The sequence below is a fragment of the Ictidomys tridecemlineatus genome, chromosome 4, assembly GCF_052094955.1.
Source record: "Ictidomys tridecemlineatus isolate mIctTri1 chromosome 4, mIctTri1.hap1, whole genome shotgun sequence".
NCBI lineage: Eukaryota > Metazoa > Chordata > Mammalia > Rodentia > Sciuridae > Ictidomys > Ictidomys tridecemlineatus.
This window is the reverse complement of record NC_135480.1, coordinates 88,003,852-88,023,721: the sequence shown is the minus strand read 5'-3', so window position 1 is coordinate 88,023,721 and position 19,870 is coordinate 88,003,852. Positions and strand designations below refer to the sequence as shown.

General features: G+C 30.8%; 1 protein-coding gene across 4 annotated transcripts in view; it reads right to left on the bottom strand.

The window, feature by feature from the left end:
• Positions 1-19,870, bottom strand: part of Dync2h1 (dynein cytoplasmic 2 heavy chain 1) — a 329,197-nt gene that overhangs the window by 201,913 nt on the left and 107,414 nt on the right. For all 4 annotated transcript variants that reach the window (XM_005329090.4, XM_078046934.1, XM_005329089.4 and 1 more), the window contains exons 56-63: positions 16,287-16,400; positions 15,554-15,714; positions 13,073-13,196; positions 12,160-12,281; positions 9,408-9,494; positions 5,077-5,203; positions 3,312-3,453; positions 2,206-2,315 (exon numbers count right to left, since the gene is read on the bottom strand). In XM_005329090.4, the coding sequence (XP_005329147.1) occupies positions 2,206-2,315; positions 3,312-3,453; positions 5,077-5,203; positions 9,408-9,494; positions 12,160-12,281; positions 13,073-13,196; positions 15,554-15,714; positions 16,287-16,400 (987 nt within the window). The remainder of the gene's footprint in view (positions 1-2,205; positions 2,316-3,311; positions 3,454-5,076; positions 5,204-9,407; positions 9,495-12,159; positions 12,282-13,072; positions 13,197-15,553; positions 15,715-16,286; positions 16,401-19,870) is intronic.

Genomic DNA, 19,870 nt, shown 5'->3' with positions numbered 1-19,870 from the left:
ATGAGAACTTCAAGCATTTATGTTAAAACCAGTAAAGAAATAATTCTGGACACAAAAGGTTTTTCTTTTTCCTAACATCTAAAACTTTTTTGAGTAACTACAAGACTTGAACCTGAATAGTCTCCAACGAAACAGAAAATCTCAGAAAAGTTGTTGTACACTTGAAGAAATTTTATAAACCTCAGAATCAAAAATACATGTTATTTATCATGATTAGCCATCTTTCCTCAGGAGTCTTCACAGATGCACACGTAGTATATATTTAGAGATTTAATTTCATATACATTCATAGTATTTTAATGATTAGATGTTATAAACATGTACTATCCAATCAAACCCTTAACTATAATGACTTATTTTGAATTTAGTCTACCTAAGAATTGAAATAGAATGTTGACAATGATGGAAAATTCATTCAACAAAATCACTGATTACCATACCCCCCAACATTTTCACAAATAATTTTTATTTTGTTAAATAATTGCAAATAAATAACTAAAAGGAACTCATCTATATTAAATATAAAGTAAATATAAGCTTCTTATTAAAACTAACTTTAAAATCAATTTGCACATATTCATTATGAAAGACAACTCAGAAAACAAAATTAAGTATTTTGCATTGGTATCAGTAAAAAATAAAAATTAATATAATAAATATATGTTTTCTGAAGACTTACTTCTCCTGGTTACTTATGGAATAAAAAGAGAATTCTTAAACTAGAATTGTATTTTTTTAACTTTTTTTTTCTTTAATGTAGTGCTGAGGATCGAACCCAATGCCTCACACATGCTAGGCAAGCGCTCTACTGCTAAGACAAAACGCCAGCCCCAAACTAGACCTTTTTTGAAAATCTGCAATTATATTCTTGAAACATTTACTGAAACAAGAAGAGGTGATTGCCAAACCTTGGGGAGAAGCAATAACAAATCTGAAAAAAGCATACAGTTTGCAATGATGCAATGAACTTATTTACAAACACTAATTTAGAGTTTCAGATTTGTGGTTCCAATGGAAAAGCAATGATAAAAATTGTTTAAAAACATAAATCAAAGAATTACCAAAATCAAAATAAGGGGAAAGTATTTAATTTGTGGTAGCAACTTCTCTTCCGGTAGGACACCAATGCAACCAACCAAACTACAATCAGATGATTAACAGGCCTAATAAAACCAAACAAATTATCCCAGAATAAATAAGGCCCAAAATACGAATCTTATAAACAGTTTGTGCTACCTAAACAGGATCATTATTCAATTCTCATGCTTTCTCTGAGACAATGAAATTACAGAATAAGGAAATGGTGTCTGGGCAGGGAGAAGGGTTACAGAGAGGAAATACAACACTGGTAATGTAAAATATAGGCTATTGAGGGCTGGGGATATAGCTCAGTTAGTGGAGTGCTTGCCTTGCATGCACAAGTCCCTGGCTTCAATCCCCAACACCAAAAAAAATATTTATTTATCTATCTATCTATCTATCTATTTATTTATTTTTCTGGACACAAAAGGTTTTTCTTTTTCAATGGAGATATATATATATAGAGAGAGAGAGAATAGGAAAAAATTCACATTATCAAGGAAGAAAAATTACCTTGCAAATTGCATGTCAGAAAGGAAAATCAAGTTAATGGTTAAAATCAAACTATTCAAAGTAATGATTTTTATCTGTGTACAAGCCTTTGAATTTAGTTTTCACATTCACTGCCAAAAAGGTTGTAATATTTTCAACTTTAAGAAAACATTGACAAAGAACAATTTTCAAAATATACATATGGTCATCTCCAACTTAAAATCCAAAGCTTAAATTCACTTTGCAACATAAAATAAAATTAAAATGTAAAATTTATAAAGTCATATACTCTAAATGAAGTAAGTAAACAACCAAATGAACCAGTTATCTCTATAGCATTTCTATTACTAAAACTAAAGTGCCATTTTTATTCCAAAATATTCTAAAACTTCTATTTAGAATATTTTGGAATAAAAATGGCACTTTAGTTTATACTCTTGTATTAAGGTAAAAAATAAATTATATTGAGAAGTATACATTCACTAACAGAATAAGTAAATTTTCATTAACAAAATATTTTCACTTTTACATGACTAAGAAAACAATAACTGCAAAAACCTAAGAATGTAAAGAATTCCTCTAGCAAGCCTCAAAAAAAAAACATTTCTGAGAAAATTAAAGCAAATTAATTACCTGTAATATAACAAGAGCATTTTCTATGGAAAGGTCATCAGATGGTAGGCCTTCACTTTTCCAAATTAACTGTTCACTTTCAGTACAAAGAAATCTCCTCAGATCAAATTCTGAAAAGTTAAAGATACCAAGAATACTTCATTACAATAATCTTGCACTTGATAAAGGAAAGAAAATAAAACTATTTAAAATATACTGAAACAAGGCTGGGTGCAGTGGCAGACACCTATAATCCCAGAGGCTTGGGAGGCTGAGGCAGGAGGATCTTGAGTTCAAAGCCAGCCTCAGCAAAAGCAAGGCACTAAGCAACTCAGTGAGACCCTGTCTCTAAAATAAAATACAAAATAGGGCTGGTGATTTGACCCTGTAGTTGAGTGCCCCTGAGCTGGATCCCAGGTATCCAAAAATAAACTAAAATATACTGAAGCAAAAGTTCCATGATAACCTTTAATTTGAAAACCATTCATCTACATTTAGCACTCAAATATAAGAATAAAGAAGTTAAAAAAAAGTTCAAAGGAACAGAACTTTAGATAATTCATATTTCTTCAGAGTGAATGTTTTACAATCATAAGTAATTTTGTGCAAACCACAAAATGCACAAGAAACGTTAGAGTTCCTATATTTCACCTTATTACATAAAATTATTGTAAAGATAAAATGTTTAGTTGAATTCATGCAATATCAAAAATCCTTTAGTGGTCTGTTATTTGTAGTGATTTAGGAATAGAAGATGCAATAACAAAACGTTCCCAAAACTTTTGTGAAATTTGGCAAATCTATAGTCTAGTATCCTTACAACTTACAGGAGAGTTTAAACACTGAAGTAAAGCAAAATAGCTAGGCACAGCGGCAAATACCTGTAATTCCAGCAACTTGGGAGGCTGAAGTAGGATAATAAATAAGAGGCCAGCCTCAGCAATTTAGGGAGACACTGTCTCAAGATGAAAAATAAAAAGGACTGGGAATTTAGCTCAGTGGTTAAGCCTCCTGGGTTCAATCCCCAGTTCAAATAAAGAAATAACAAAACAAAAGAGTGAAATAAAGGTCAAATGTACATTTTTAGAATATTGAAATTTCAAAATCACAAATAACTAAATACAAACTTTCAAGACCAGCTGACTTGGTCCATTCTTCCAAACAGGTTTTTCTGAGACTCTCAGGAGCAGCAGAAAGATATGTAATAAAAGCAGCAGATAGTTGAGCTCGTTTTGGAAGAGTAGCTAATTGCTCTGTTATCTCTGCAACCTGGAAAAAGAGAGAAAGCGATATAAATGGATATGTCCTATCACAGAAGAAAATTACAGCTTCATGGAATTTTGTTTATTTGGCCCTGTAGTTGAGTGCCCCTGAGTTCGATCCCAGGTATCCAAAAATAAACTAAAATATACTGAAGCAAAAGTTCTATGACAACCTTTAATTTGAAAATCATTCATGGAAAAAATCAAATATTTATTTAAGTAATAATCCCTTATCTATTTGAATACACTAGTCAAATTTTTAAAATAACAATAAGACCACAGACCTTGCTGTGGTTTTGTATGAAATCCTAATGTCCTTGTAGAAATAAACACACATTTGTCATTGAAAGTAACTAATTATCATAATGAATAATGAGCTTTCTTCCTTACCATAGCTGAATTTGTATCACTTTATAAAATAACATTAAAATACACTGATGAACAAAGGTACGTAACAAATTTAATGAATCAAGACTCATTATTGTAATCTTTAGTACAGATGAAGCACAAGACAGAGCAGAAAGGACAGTGATACAGAAGGAATGAAAGACAGGGGCAGAGCTGGTTGGAGGCCAATTATGAAAGGTTTTTCCATGCAACGCAAAGGATTCTCTCTTTTAACATTTTTAAACAAATCCCCTTTCTATTAACTTTTAATAGAAAGGGAATTTAAGAGGCAGCAAATAATGTAATGAGATGAGTTTTAAAAATATATTTCAGCCAACAAATAAAGGATGGACTAATTAAAAAGTTAGATAAGAGAGAGACAAGTTAGGAAAATCCAGATGAAAAAAGAAAAAGATTGGCATTAAAGATGGAAGGCAAATATGAAGAATATTGCAAATTGATATGACAATTAAACAAGGAAACATTTACAACAGCCCACATTTATAGCTTTGATGCATAGAAGAAACACAACTTCAATAAATTATGAACTGAAAGAGATATGGAATTAGAAAAAAAAAAGTTACTTTAGACATGTTGGGTGGGTTACTAAGAGACAAAAGTAATGCAATTATTTAAAGTATAGTTGGAAATATTAATTTTAAGCTCTGTATATCCTAGCTTTGGTCATCACTGTGGTATAGATGACATTAACACTGAATGAGAGAATCCCAGTTCCATTTCAGAAAAAAGAGTTAATAAAGGAGAATACTGAAGATAATCAATATTATTGAATGAGCAAATGAGAAGAATCAGGTGAGGGAAGAAATCTGGTTATAAAGTTAAAAAGAAAATGAGAGACAAGACTAAAAAAGCAAAAATAATAGAATATTTCAGGAAGAAATAAATGGCCAACAATATTGAACCCTAAAATTATTGTCCTGGTAAAGGTAAATTCAAAAAAGTCTCTAAAGAGAACTAAGTTTATATTAGATCATTTTCATTCCTGTCCTTCCCCTCAGCACCAGGTAATAAAAAGGGGATTTGTTTGCTTTCCTAAAAATCCATTCTCATAAAGATATTTTGCAATAAGATTAATTCACTTAGTAACCAGGTGTATGAAGATCATTTGTCCAAAGCCAGATGCAAGTTAATGGATATTTCTCTTTCACTTTTTTAACAAATACAAAACATCATAAATTTCCTGAGACTTTAGATTCTTTATGACCCTTCTCTGAAAACAAACCTGGGCATTCCATCTCTTGTGTTCTCTATCAAGCTGATTAATTAAGACTTCTGCAGCTTTGATTGTTTCCTGTGCTTTGCTAACTTCAGCTTCAAGTTTGGCAGCTTCGGAAGTCCTGCTCTGAAATCTAAGAAAACATTTAATTAAAAACAAAAAGAATTTAAGAGATACTTAATGAAATTATCCATGGATAATTAAGTACACATTTATGCCAGAATTTAATGATAATATGGCCATAATTGTGTAAAATTATCATTAATAAAACATATATACCAACACATATATCTAAAATCTATCATTCTCTACTTCAAAAAGCTGGACAGGTACTCCATAACCTTCTGTATTTATGTACATGTTTCTCAATATGGCATTCAAGACCCTGTACAAAGACTGATCCAATCTATCTTTCTAGGTTTATTACTTGCTATTTCAGTTCCCCCAAAGTATACAGCAATATCTGAAAAAAATCAACATTATCAGAAAATGCTCTATCTCATGTGTTCCTCTCAGGATGTTTCATTTGTCTAGAATATCTTCCAACCATTCCCTTTATCCCCTCAGTCAAATACTCTTTAACATCTACCTATCAAAAATAAAAGTTCAATTTCAAAATTCACCTCAAATATCTAATACATTATATATAATCTCACCCTCAGTGCCCACTTGCCAAAGTTTATAACTCTCTTTGTAAATTGTTTTCCTTGAAAATGGTTGTACAAATATGCGCCTATAATATGCCCAGGATTGTATCAAACATTTTTTTTAAAGAGAGAGAGAGAGAGAGAGAGAGAGAATTTTTTAATATTTATTTTTTAGTTTTCGGTGGACACAACATCTTTATTTTATTTTTATGTGGTGCTGAGGATCAAACCCAGTGCCCCGCATATGCCAGGTGAGCATGCTACCACTTGAGCCACATCCCCAGCCCTGTATCAAACATTTTTTAATAACATTTCATTGTTACAACAACAGTTCAAACGTTTTCATGTTACAGATATAGAAATTTAGACTATAAGAGATTATTGCACAAAGATTCACCAATCATCAGTAGAGGATCTAAAATTTATATGCATATTAAGTTCCATGAATTTTATGGTACATTCCACTGCCTTTCTATTTTCTATATTCTTCACCTAGACATAAGACTCTAGAACTGAGAGTTCAATAAGTTACCACTAGCTACATGTGGCCAGTTAATTAAAGATAAATAAAATAAAAAATTGAAATCCTCAGTCATATTAAACACATTGCAAATGCTCTGTAGCCACATATGGCTATTTGCTACCATACTAGACAGAGTATATTACAGAATACTTCCATCATCTCATAAAGTTCCATTAGATGTTGCTGCTTTTCAGAAGTTGGAAACAGAAACCATATCTTTATTCACTGCATGTTATTATATATCTTATTCTTTGTTAGTATATAATAAAATAGGTGTCACAGCCTAGAGTAACAACAGCATGGTGATAAGTAACATTATGGTGATTAGCATTGTAATCCATTCTTGATTAATGATTATATAATGGAAAATGCCATTCTGCTTCACTTAAAATTCTCAGCATTATTTTAAAGAATAAAGAGATAAATATAAAGTGTCTGGTATAATACCTGAACCAGCAAGTGATTAATAAATGGATTTGAAACATTGCTACAACATACCAATTAATAAATATTAGAGAATTAGCTGGATAGTAAGTATTGACTATGAGCATATGACATTGAAAATGGTGTGTTGATTTTCTTTATATTTATCTAAAAATACCTGGAAGAAAATAATGTGATTTCTAAATTTCTAAATAAACATTGTTCAGGAAAATTGAACACTGGGTTTATAGATGTAAGGTTTGCTTTTTCACTTGCTTTTTTCTAAATAAAAAATATATACACATAAACATACATATGTATATATATTTAACTTATAGAGAAAAAGGACACATAAGATGTGTATATATATATATATATAATATATATATATACACACACACACAATCACACACACACATACAGAGAGAGAGAGAGAGAGAGAGAGAAAATGGCTTCAGTTTTTATGTGATAAATTTCTTTCCTGGTACAGTAATTTTTCTTCCATAAATTAAAAAAAAGGAAACATATCACTTCAAAAAATTCTGTAGCATATATATAAGTAGCTGTGTCATAAAACTGAAAGCAACCATAACATATGCTATATTAAATTATATATTCCTCAGCTTTCCAAGTTTTCACAATTATAAAAGAAAATGTTCCAATGTTTATAATAATTCTCATACTCAATAGCAATCACAGGGACTGAGAGATACACAAAAGCTTTTAAAATTAATCCTATTCCCAAATTATCCTTAAACATAAGTATAATATTTGCATGAAGAAATCTTTTTCCAATGTAAAACAGAAAAAATTTAAAAGGATAAAATTTTTTTAACATGACAACGTACTTATAGAAAATGTGGTGATAGTATCATCAGATATTAAGAACTAAAATTTTAAAGTCAAAATAAAATGGAAATTGAATGTCAAATACAAACACTCCCAGCCTTAATTCATGACATTAAATTTTTCTTGCTCAACTTTTCACTAGTAATTGGAAATATATGTAGCAGTAGCTACTTAAACAGAGACAGAAGATATTTATTCTCACCAAAGAATTTCTTTAAAAAGAAGTACCTTCTTTACAAAATAGAAGACACAGAAGCAAACCCCAACATCTACAGTTATCTGATCCTTCACAAAAGTGCCAAAAACATATAGGAGAAAAAACATCCTTTACAACAAATGATGCTTAAAAAAATGGTTATCCACATGTAGAATGAGACTAGACTCTTATCTTTCACCCTGCACAAAAATCAACTCAAAATGAATCAAAGATGTAGAAATTAGACCTGAAACTATGCAACTCCTAGAAGAAAACACAGGCTCAACACTCCAGCATATAGGCATGTGCAATTACTTTCTCAAAAGTACCCCTAAAGCTCAGAAACAATGCCAAGAGTTAATAAATGGAACAGCATCAACTTAAAAAGCTTCGCACAGCAAAGGAAACAATTAGAAATGTAAAGAAAGAACACACAGAATGTGAGAAAATCTTTTGTTAGCAACTCTTCTGACATAGGATTAATACCAAGAATACGTAAAGAACTCAAAAAATTAAAACCAAAAAAAATCAAATAACCCAATTAATAAATGGGCAAATGAATTAAACAGACATTTCACAAAAGAAGAAAAATGGTCAACAAATATATGAACAACTATTCAACATCATGAGCAATTAGGGAAACGCAAATCAAAACTGCACTGAAATTTCATCTCACACGGGTCAGAATGGCAGTCATCAAGAATACAAATAATAATAAATGCTAAGAAGGATGTGCAGAGAAATGAACACTTTTACACTATGGGATTGTCAATTATCACAACCACTAATGGAAATCAAGTATGGAGGCTCCTCAAAAGACTAGGAATGGAACCACCACATGACCCATCTACTCCACTTCTTGGTGTTTATACTAAAGAATTAAAGTTATCTTAATACAATGACACATGTTTATAGAAGCACAATTCACAATAGCCAAACAATAAAAACAGCCTAAGTGTCCATTAACAGATGTATGTATAAAGAAAATGTGGTATATATACACATGGTGACTTATTTAGCTATAAATAAGTGCCTGTAATTCCAGTGGCTCAGGAGGCTGAACAAAGAAGAATTGCAAGTTCAAAGCTAGCCTCAGAAAAAGTGAGGCGCTAAGCAATTCAGTGAGACTCTGTATCTAAATAAAATACAAAATAGGGCTGGGGATGTGGTTGAGTGTCCCTAAGTTCAATCCCCTGTACCCCTACAAAAAAAAAATGAAACTGCATCATTTGCAAGAAAATGCATGAAACTTGAGACTATCATGTTAAGCAAAATAAGTCAAGGGTCATATGTTTTCTCTCATATGTGGAAGCTAGAGAGGAAAAAGAGAAAAGAAAGGTACAGGTGAATCTCATGAAAATTAAAGGGAGATCAGTAGAAGAAAGAAACCAAGGGGAAGGAGGTAGAGGAGGAGAGGGGAAGTTTTGGGGAGTGATACTGGCCAAACTGTCTTGTTACATTCTGTGCATGTATAAATATGTAACAACAAATTCCATCATTATATACAACTGTAATATCCCAATTTTAAAAATGTAGGAAAAAAGTACCTTCTGTATTATTCTACACCTTTACCATCGTTAGAGTGATACATTACAAAAAGAAGTAAAAATAGTGGTTGCAATTAAAATTATCAAAATTTAAAAAGTCACTTGAGCTTTATATTTCAAGTACACAAAATACATTTCAAAATTTAACTTACTTCTCTTTAAGTTCTGAGACCTTTTGACCAACAGAGTTAAGAAGCTCTTCTAATTTCCTTTTTCTGTCTTCAGTTTTCTTCAAATTCCTAAAATATAACTCAGTATTATAAAAGTCACTCTATTTTAGATATCAGTTTTAAAGCAGCAACAATACTTTGAAATGTAATCTTGTAGTTAAAACACAATAAAAACTATCAATAATTACATAATATAACACTTTTGCTTCAAACTAAATTTGAGAAACAATGTTAAAATTAAAATTTGATCCTTTGATTCAACCATACTTTTAGGAATCTATATCAAAAAAACACTTGTGCAAATAGACTTCTGATTAAAAGGGTAGACTACACATATTCATTTATACTCTCTTCTTTCTGAAGCTCTATTAAAATAAAAGCAAAATGATAAAAAATTTATAAATGACAAAGATAAAAAGAATAAAAGGGAGAAGTAAGACAATGGAGAAACTTCCAAAAAATTCTGAAAAGTAATACTTGACACACCAGAACACAAAAACTAAATGCAGCAGGAAAAGTTTCTAAAAAAAAGTGGAATTACAAAATTCTCAAAAAATATAGACAACAGGTATCCCTGAATCTAACACTAAAAATAAATACAGAAGTTTGGTTGATAGTACAAAGAATTTGGCCTCAAATTTTCTAACCCATTAAAAATAGACTTTTTCTCTAAAACCATCCCAGAATACCGCAACACCAGTATCAGTTATACCCCAAATAACTCATTCTACCCATACCCATACCCTATGTAGATTCTTTGGAGACAAAAAAGGAATAACAACCTCCTTCTAAAAACTACCCAGGGCAGGGGAGGTACCTTGGAAAAAAAAAAAAAAAAGTTCATGGAAAAAGAATCTTTTTTCCAAATATAAATCATCTTACAAATAGAACTTCAGCAGTAAACTGGATAAATAAGCTACCTTAAAACCAACCGAATTTGAGGACTTATTTGCAATGTCATATTTTTCTTAATTTCTTAAAGCTATCTTTAAGCTACCTAAAGTGGTAATTTCACTAATTTAAAGCCAAAAGCACCCCAAACGACACAGAAGTACAAAAATTATACCAATGGAATAATGCAATAAACTTTCCAAGAACCAATAAATGAATTTCTAAATTTAAAGTGGACAGTAACTATCCACCACCAAGAATTGTAAAATTCCACAATGTTAGAAACTAAGATCCTAAAAACTTTCGAAGAGAAAAAAAATATAGGGTAACATACAAAACGCTGGGGATCAAAATGGTATTAAGGCTTTTCAAGAAAAAGGTTGAACTCTATAAGAGAGCAGAGCAAGGGTTCCCAATATTTACTGTGCAAACAAATCACCTAGAGGAAGTATTAAAAACAGATCACAAGGTCTCACTCCTCACCCACACATGAGATCTAATTCAGAAAGTCTGAATGGAGCCTAGTATTCTAAAATGACCTCAAAATAGTTTACATCTTGTATGCTTTTTCTTAGGAAGATATTGTGGAGCATATACTAGAAAAATGAGGGACAAACCTAAGATGAATTCATAATAAAAGGATTCAATACAGAAAAAAGATAAAGGTATTCCCCAAATAATGATAAATAGCAGTTTCCAGATAACAACTGTAAGCAGCAGCCCTAGGGAGAAACTAATCTAGATTGGAACAGGATAAAAGGCTCTAGGAGGAATAATGCTAAGAGAAAGTAAATAGAACTCTAGACTATCAAAGTGTTTTAGGGTTCTGACAAAGAGAGTAGATAAATTTGTGATATATAAACAGGAAAAAAAGATAATCAATTAAAAAAATGAGAATGGATAATTATGATTGTAATGCATTTGACTATTGTCATATATGTGAGAAATTTTTTAAAAGTTTAAATAAAGAAGGAAGGAAGGAAGGAAGGAAGGAAGGAAGGAAGGAAGGAAGGAAGGAAGGAAGGAAGGAAGGAAGGAAAGACTAGTATATAAGAAAAAAAGAAAGAAAGAAAGAAAGACCAGTCTGTAAGAAAGAAAGACCAGTATATAAGAAAGAAGAAAGAAAGAAAGAAAGAAAGACCAGTATATGCACAAGAAAAGAAATAAACTCATAAAACATGTCTCAGGTACAAAAATATTTCTGTAGTCAAAATAATAAAAACGCTTTTGATTCAACATAAAAATTCATATAATTATATTGATAAAATCAACAAGTTAAAATTAAGAGCTAAAATTTTTGTTCAGAGTACAAAGTTAATAGGTCATGTGAAACACTGAACAATCAAGAACATAACAAACCTCTCAGTTTGCATTTAGAACAAAGGAGTAAAAAATAATACTGACTAACTAGCCAATTGGACCTTTAAGATCAAATAATAAATCAGTAAATCTTCCTCCTAAATGCTCAGAAATTTTTTTGAAAAACATATTCTAAATATTTCCTAGAACTTAGATGATGAAAACCAACATAAAAGCCCTCAATTCCAAAACTTCTTTTTTACATTTAATATTATTACTTTATAAAACTTGACTCTTTCTAAAAGAATAACATTCTTCTAACAAAATAATGACAGAGAGAAACTGAGTTTGTTCTGTTATCTGTATCTTTCTAATTGCATTATTTTTTGATCCGTTTAACTTACAATTTATATTTAATTAGCTCATTTTAACCTTTAATATCAGGTGCCTTTTTAAAATGGAGAAAAAAATGAATACAAATGATATAACAAATTCATAAAATTGATAACAACAAATGGTAGAATATATATTATATTTCACTTACGATACTAATCCTGCCTGTTCAGTTTCCAAAGGCTGAATTCGTTCCAAGACATGAGAATACTGTACATTGGCTTTAACCCAGGCAGCCAAAGGCGCAGCTGCAGTACTGGCACGTTTAGCATTCTAAAAAAGTTTACTAGAAGTTACCGAATATCCTGACAAAATTTCAAACAAATGCAAAGTTCGCTTTAACACATTTTTATCTAGTCATTTATTTAAAAATTAACCTAGATAATGAAATGTTTGACTTATAGCTAAAATAAAAATATAGTGAACTGCTATTCTGATTAAGAGGAATATACATGAACTAAACTTTTAGGTTAAAAAAAAATCTTGAACCACACAGAATCTTTAGCATAAAGATGATTTAGCAACATAATTACTCCATTGGTCCCAATTATAATAAATATGACAACCACAATATTCAAGCATTATTTTCCTTCTATACAAATGATATACTTTTATTAGATAAGAACAAAGAATATGTATATAACAATTTGAATAAGAATCTTAAAAACACCAAAATCGTGGAATTTAAGCTGTGCACTGAAATTTGATACAACTATCCTAACACAATTATCTGTTATTATTTGATAAATACATAGGAGGAAAAAGCATAATAGGAAAGTTGAAAGTAAAAAATTATTAAATGTTCTCGTGGAAATTTAACATTGAGAGCAGATACTAAGAGTCAAACACCACTTAATCTTTTCTCCTGCAACCTGAATTCTAGCTTACCAATTCTTCTAGTGAATGCTTCTCAACTATAACACCTATAGGTTGGTGATTTTTTTTGTTTGTATGTTTTTTAGTTTTAGTTTTCAGGTGATCTAACAACTGGTAATGACATCTTTAAAAGTCTAATATCACACAAAACAGAAAACAGAATTTATGGTATAACTGTTAAAAATTACCTTTGGATCAAAAGAGCCTTTGTTTTTAAAAAGAAGTTCTTCAACACTCTCTCTTATTTCCTTTGGAATATTTCGTGCATCAAAGGTTGCTATGTCTTCTCTTACACCTCTTTTGGCAAGAAAACTAAAATGAAAACATAATAATTCAAATGAGGCTAAGTGAAAATTGAAATTTCAGAAAAACATCAGTATGACAAAATGATATATGTAATACTTTTAATCCATTGATTAACAAAAACAGAATATTAAAAAATTTAAGATTCTAATAGATATCTATTATGTTTTATAGACAGCAAAAACAAACTCTAGAAAAATGAAAAACTGTTTAATATCCTGTGAGTAAACTAAAGCAACAAGGGAAATGTCAGAATCACAATCCTATTTTTTAATTAATTTTATTTTTTAAATACATGATAGTAGAATGCATTACAATTCTTATTACACATACAGAGCAAAATTTTTCATATCTCTGTTTGTACATAAAGTATGTTCACACCAATTCATGCCTTCATACATGTACTTTGGATAATGATGTCCATCACATTCCACCTTCACTGCTAACTCCCTGCCCCCTCTCTTCCCCTCCCGCCCCTCTGCCCTATCTAGAGTTCCTCTATTCCTCCCATGCTTCCCCTCCCTACCTTATTATGAGTCAGTCACCTTGTAAGTAGAAAAAACAATCATGAAATTCATCTGGAAAAATAAGAGGCCCAGAATAGCTAAAGCAATCCTTAGCAGGAAGAGTAAATCAGGTGGCATCACTATACCAGATCTTAAATTATAATACAGAGCAATAGTAACAAAAACAGCATGGTATTGGCACCAAAACAATGGTACAGAGTAGAGGACAAAGAGACTAACCCACAATAATTATCTTATATTAGACAAAGGTGCCAAAATGATGCATTGGAGAAAAGACAGCCTCTTCAACAAATGGTGCTGGGAAAACTGGAAATCCATATGCAACAAAATGAAATTAAACCCCTATCTCTCACCATGCACAAAACTCAAAGTGGATCAAGGACTTAGAAATACAACAGACCCTGCATCTAATATTAGAAAAAGTAGGCTCTAATATCCATCATGTGGGATTAGGCCCCAATTTTTTTTTAATTTAAAACTCCTGTGGCATAAAAATTAAAATCAAGAATCAATAAATGAGAGGGACTCAAACTAAAAAGTTTCTTTTCAGCAAAAGAAACAATCTGTGAGGTGAATAGATAGCCTAAATCTTGGGAGCAAATCTTTACCCCTCACACATCAGATATAGCACTAATCTCTAGGTATATAAAGACCTCAAAAAGTTAAGCACCAAAAAAAACAAATAATCCAATAAATGGTCCAAGGACCTGAACAGACACTTCTCAGAAGAGAATATACAATCAGTCAACAAATACATGAAAACATGTTCATCGTCTCTAGCAATTTAGAGAAATGCAAATCAAAACTACTCTAAGATATCTTCTCCCTCCAGTCAGAATGGAGCTATTATGAAGACAAACAACAATAAGTGATAGCGAGGATGTGGGGGAAAAGGTACACTCATACATTGCTGGTGGGACTGCAAATTGGTGCAACCAATATGGAAAGCAGTATGGAGATTTCTTGGAAAACTGGAAATGGAACCACCATTTGACCCAGAATCACAATCTTATTCCATCTACATCCTTACTTGCGAACTACTAGGTGATCAGATGCTCTAGGATATACAAGGAAATATTCAGACACCTTTCTGAGGTATTTTAAAGTATTCTCCCATCCTTAATCTTTTCTCCTATCACCAAATATAAAAAGAACTCTTCACTATCAACCTAAATTGAAACAAAAGACTTAATATCAACACAAGCCATAGCTAGCCCTTTTTAAGAGACTCTTTACACATTAGGACTAGCTGGGTAATTTAGTCAATTCTAAAGAAAACAAGGTTATTTACAACCCATTTTTCCCTTTCTGATCAAACAATGAGGCTTATAATACTGGCATCAAATACCAGTATGATAATAAGAAAGCTGAATGTGCACAACTCAATGTTTAGTTACCACTCACCCTTTTCTAGTTTATATCTTTCATATTATTTATGGTTTGCTCACTCCTCTCTCTCTTTCCCTCACTCTCTCAATCTCCTGCCCTTCTGCCCCCATCTCAGCCCCAAAACTCCAAGACTGTGAGAATAGTGATTCTATTTTCTTTAAATCATACAAAAATCACAGTGCTCTGTACTATATAGGGATCAAGTAAATTATTAAATTTAGTGAGATATTCTGAAAGATTCTAAGGCTTTTCTTTCCTCCTCGGATATTTTTTTAACAATCACTTATGGGAAGCATTACAGAGAACACCTCAAAATTTCAGGGCAAGGATATAACCATGTATTCACATACAGGTAAATTTGACAAATTAAAAAAATATATTAAAAACTATGAAAGATGGTGTAGTTCATTCATTGCTGAAACAGCATTATTCACAAATTCAAAAACTTACCTTTTCATGCTCACCCAAGATGTATCAAAGATACCCATTAGCCTTAAAACTCCTTCAAGAATGTCTCGAATTACATCAGGTGGCATGCGTAGTGAGCGAATTTCTGAAAGAGATTCTGGCTTAATGTTTCCAACTGCTAGTTTAGCTTCATTCACTAAAGGCTAAAAGAAAAAGAAAAAAAAAGGTCACCTTACTTTCAAAATAAGTATTTTTAGAAAACAATAACTTTACAAATAATTTTTAGAACTAGTTGAGTAATTTAGTCAAGTCTGGAGAAAACAGGCTCAAAGATTTGTTTTATTTATCTACAACACATTTTTCCCTATACAATCAAACAACAAGACTTACAGAAAACAAATATTATTTTTAATTACCACCAGTTAATTCACTTGCTTTCCCTGGCAGGCTTTCTTTTTTGCTTTTTCTTTTATAAATAATACTCTGGTTGAAGGCTACATTTGATAATACTATTAGTAAATAACTTGAGCCATAAAAAAATTTATATATTTGACTACTTTACAAATAGTAGTCAAATATATAAATGGAGGGACTGGGGTTGTGGCTCAGTGGTAGGGCACTTGCCTAGCACACATGAGGCATTGGGATCAACTCTTAGCACCACATAAAAATTTAAAAAAAAAAAAAAAACATAAAGAAATTGTATTCATCTACAACTAAGAAATTTGTTTTTAAAAAAATATGTAAATGGATCTTCAAATGTTTTATCACTTACCTGTACTTCTTTTAATTCATCATCAATTTTATTTTTTCTTTCTTCAATTTTAACAACTTCTTCTGCTATTCTGTGCTTCAACCTTTCAAGTTCTGTCTTTTGCTCACTAGCATCCTATAGGAATATTTATGTGACATTCCAATCAATTTTAATCCAAAAAAATATTTAAATACAGGATACCAAAAATATCACTTATTTTAAAAATATATATTTTCTATTAAAATTTCTTCTAATATTCATTTGAAATCTATGTCATGAGAATTTCCAGAACACTCTGTATTTACTATCAGAAAGATTTTTACACTTTGTTTTAATTTTTTGAGTTAACAAAGCAATAAATCCTTGTAATACAAATTTCAAATAAGTCAGAAATGCATAATGTTAAAAATGATTATAATAAGATACATATAAGAGTTGAAATAATCAAGGAAGGTCAGTATTATGCTCATTTTATAAATGAGGAAACTATAAATAAAAGTCTTCTTTAATTCTAATATGAGATGAATAATTCTTTCAGAGTAACTTGTATAACAAAAGACTGTTTCTGTACTTTTATCTTAGATATAAATTAATTGAAATCAAAGATATTAATAAAATAATGGCAAATATCTGGGGGAAAACATAGAAAACTTAAAGAACAATAAATTATGCATTAATATCATATCACCTCTTTGTTCCTAAATTTTAAAAAAATCAATGCTGTTAGATCCCACAATAATGAAAATGTTTACATTTTATAAATGTATGTTTGGGCTTATTTATATTAATTGAAAACCAAAGAAAAAATTTTTCAAAACCTCTTCCAAGAATCCTTACAACACTGGCTTAAAACCTACTAATACGTGATGTCTTACTTAAAAAATATATTGATATACTTGATCTGAGTGTAAGGACACAGAAATTTATTAACCCTACCACCAAATTAAGAATCCTGAGTTCAACAGTATTCCTCTGCCCCATTCTAACCATTGTGTATGTTACACATCAGCCCATTTTGGAACTTTTCTACAATCCATAAACATTTCTACCTTTGTACATTTTTCAAAAAGGGAAGTTATTCTCTTGGGCATCAGAATATTTCTAAAAGGTCAGCCTTCACATCTTTCTCTTCCAACTGAAAGTTATCCCTATTGTGAGTTTTTATAGCATTTACTCTTTTACAACAAACTTAGAATTGCAATCTTTAAAAGTTGCAGTTTGGTGTTTATCCTATATCTCTGAACAGTACTTTATCAAAAAAAAAGCTATCTGTTATCATAATTAATTATAATTAATTAAGCAAATTTATTAATTCATGAGATGCAGTTATTCTTCTAGGTCTCTATAAGGTAAAACAATCAGATATAATCAGCTACAGACTTAGAAAAATTCCTTCTTAGGACAATTCAAAGAATGGCATAGCACCAAATATATATTATTAATATAAACTAGATAATACAAGGAACCCAAGTGGTGATTAATTTTCTCTTATAAACATACCATTGTCAACAGTGTTGTATTTTTTGTAGCTTTTATTTTTGTATATTTCAAAGAACTCTTCTAAGATAAGAAATAATAGATTTTTAACACTAAAAATGGCTGTCTGCATTTAATAAATGTTAATTTGGTTCTAAAATGCCTTGAGAAAAAATTATGGTAAAGTTTTATAGTATCAAAATTACATTTATATGTCTAATATATACTTATTTACCACATAGTAACCACTAACCTGATTTCTATCATACAAATTTTCCTGTTTCTATAATTCCATGCAAAGGAAATCACACAGTATGCAATATTTGCATCTAGCTTTATTCACTTAGAATAATGCTTCTGAGTCATCCTCATGTTATTTCTATTTCTCTCAGTTACCAACTTAAAAGTGGGATTATTGGGTTATATGGGAAATTTATATTAAACATTACACAAAACTGCCAAATTTTTTAAGAGGCTGCACCGTTTTGTACTTCCTCCTGCAATTATCAGAGTTCCAGACACTCCACATCCTTATCATCACTTCATTTTATCAATCTTTCAATATCGTCCATTCTAGTGGATGTGTATTGGCATCTCACTAGGTATTTTATTTTACATTTCCTTCATGACTAATGATGTTGAGCATGTTTTCATGTTATTACTCCATCTTGTGTCCTCTTTTGTGGAAGTGTCCATTCAAATCTTTTGCTCTTTGTTAAAATGAAATTTTTGTTTTAGGATTATGAAGTTGTAACACTTTTCATGTATTCTGGATACAGATTCTTTATCATATGTGTGTTTTGGAAATATTTTCTTCAAGTCGGTGATTTGCCTTTTCATTTCAGAATTTACTTAAAAAGAGAATTTTTTAATTTTGAGGAAATCTAAAATCAATTTCTCTTTTTCTATTTTAGCATCACAAATAAGTCCTTGCCTCACCCAAGCATAAAGAGTTTTGCCTAAGTTTCCTTCTAAGTTTTTATAATTTAGTGCTATAGACTTAGGTCTATGATCCATTACAAGTGATTTTTGTATAAGTTACAAGATAAAAATATGAAGTTTTTCTCTATATATGAATATCTAAATATCACACTAATTTCAAGAAAGACTATCCATTCCCTTTTTATTTGTCATTTCTGTATAAAATCAAATGAATCTGTAAAAATAACTCTACTTCTGGTTTCCATACCATTCCATCAACCTCTATGCCTAACAATAAGCCAATATCACACTTTCTTAAATAATACTTTAAATCTATACTGAGTTTTGAAATCTTAAGTCCTCCAACTTTGCTATTTTTAAGATTTTGTGCCATATCCTTTTTCATTAAGATACATACATTAATGTGAAAAATATTACATTTTAATATGAGGCATCAGACTAGTGGCTAATGGACATGAGTAAGCATATTTGGGAAAAAGTCAAGGAAATAAAACAGAAATTATTTTAATTTTTATTGTTGGTTGTTCAAAACATTACATAGTTCTTGATATATCATATTTCACATTTTGATTTAAGTGGGTTATGAACTCCCATTTTTACCCCATATACAGATTGCAGAATCACATCGGTTACACATTCACTGATTTACATATTGCCATATTCATGTCTGTTGTATTCTGCTGCCTTTCCTATCCTCTACTATCCCCCCTCCCCTCCCCTCTCCTCCTCTCTTCTCTCTCTACCCCATCTACTGTAATTCATTTCTCCCCCTTGTTTTTTTTTCCCCTTTCCCCTCACTTCCTCTTGCACGTAATTTTGTATAACCCTGAGGGTCTCCTTCCATTTCCACGCAATTTCCCTTCTCTCTCCATTTCCCTCCCACCTCTCATCCCTGTTTAATGTTAATCTTCTTCTCATGCTCTTCCTCCCTACTCTGTTCTTAGTTACTCTCCTTATATCAAAGAAGACATTTGGCTTTTGTTTCTTAGGGATTGGCTGGCTTCACTTAGCATAATCTGATTTAATGCCATCCATTTCCCTGCAAATTCTATGATTTTGAAACAGACAGAAATTAATGATATACATTACATATAACTAATGACAAAAGGATAATATAATGTATAAGTTTTGTCTTAAATAATTAGCTATACTATTGCCATAACCTAGAGAAATAAATAAAAAAGAGG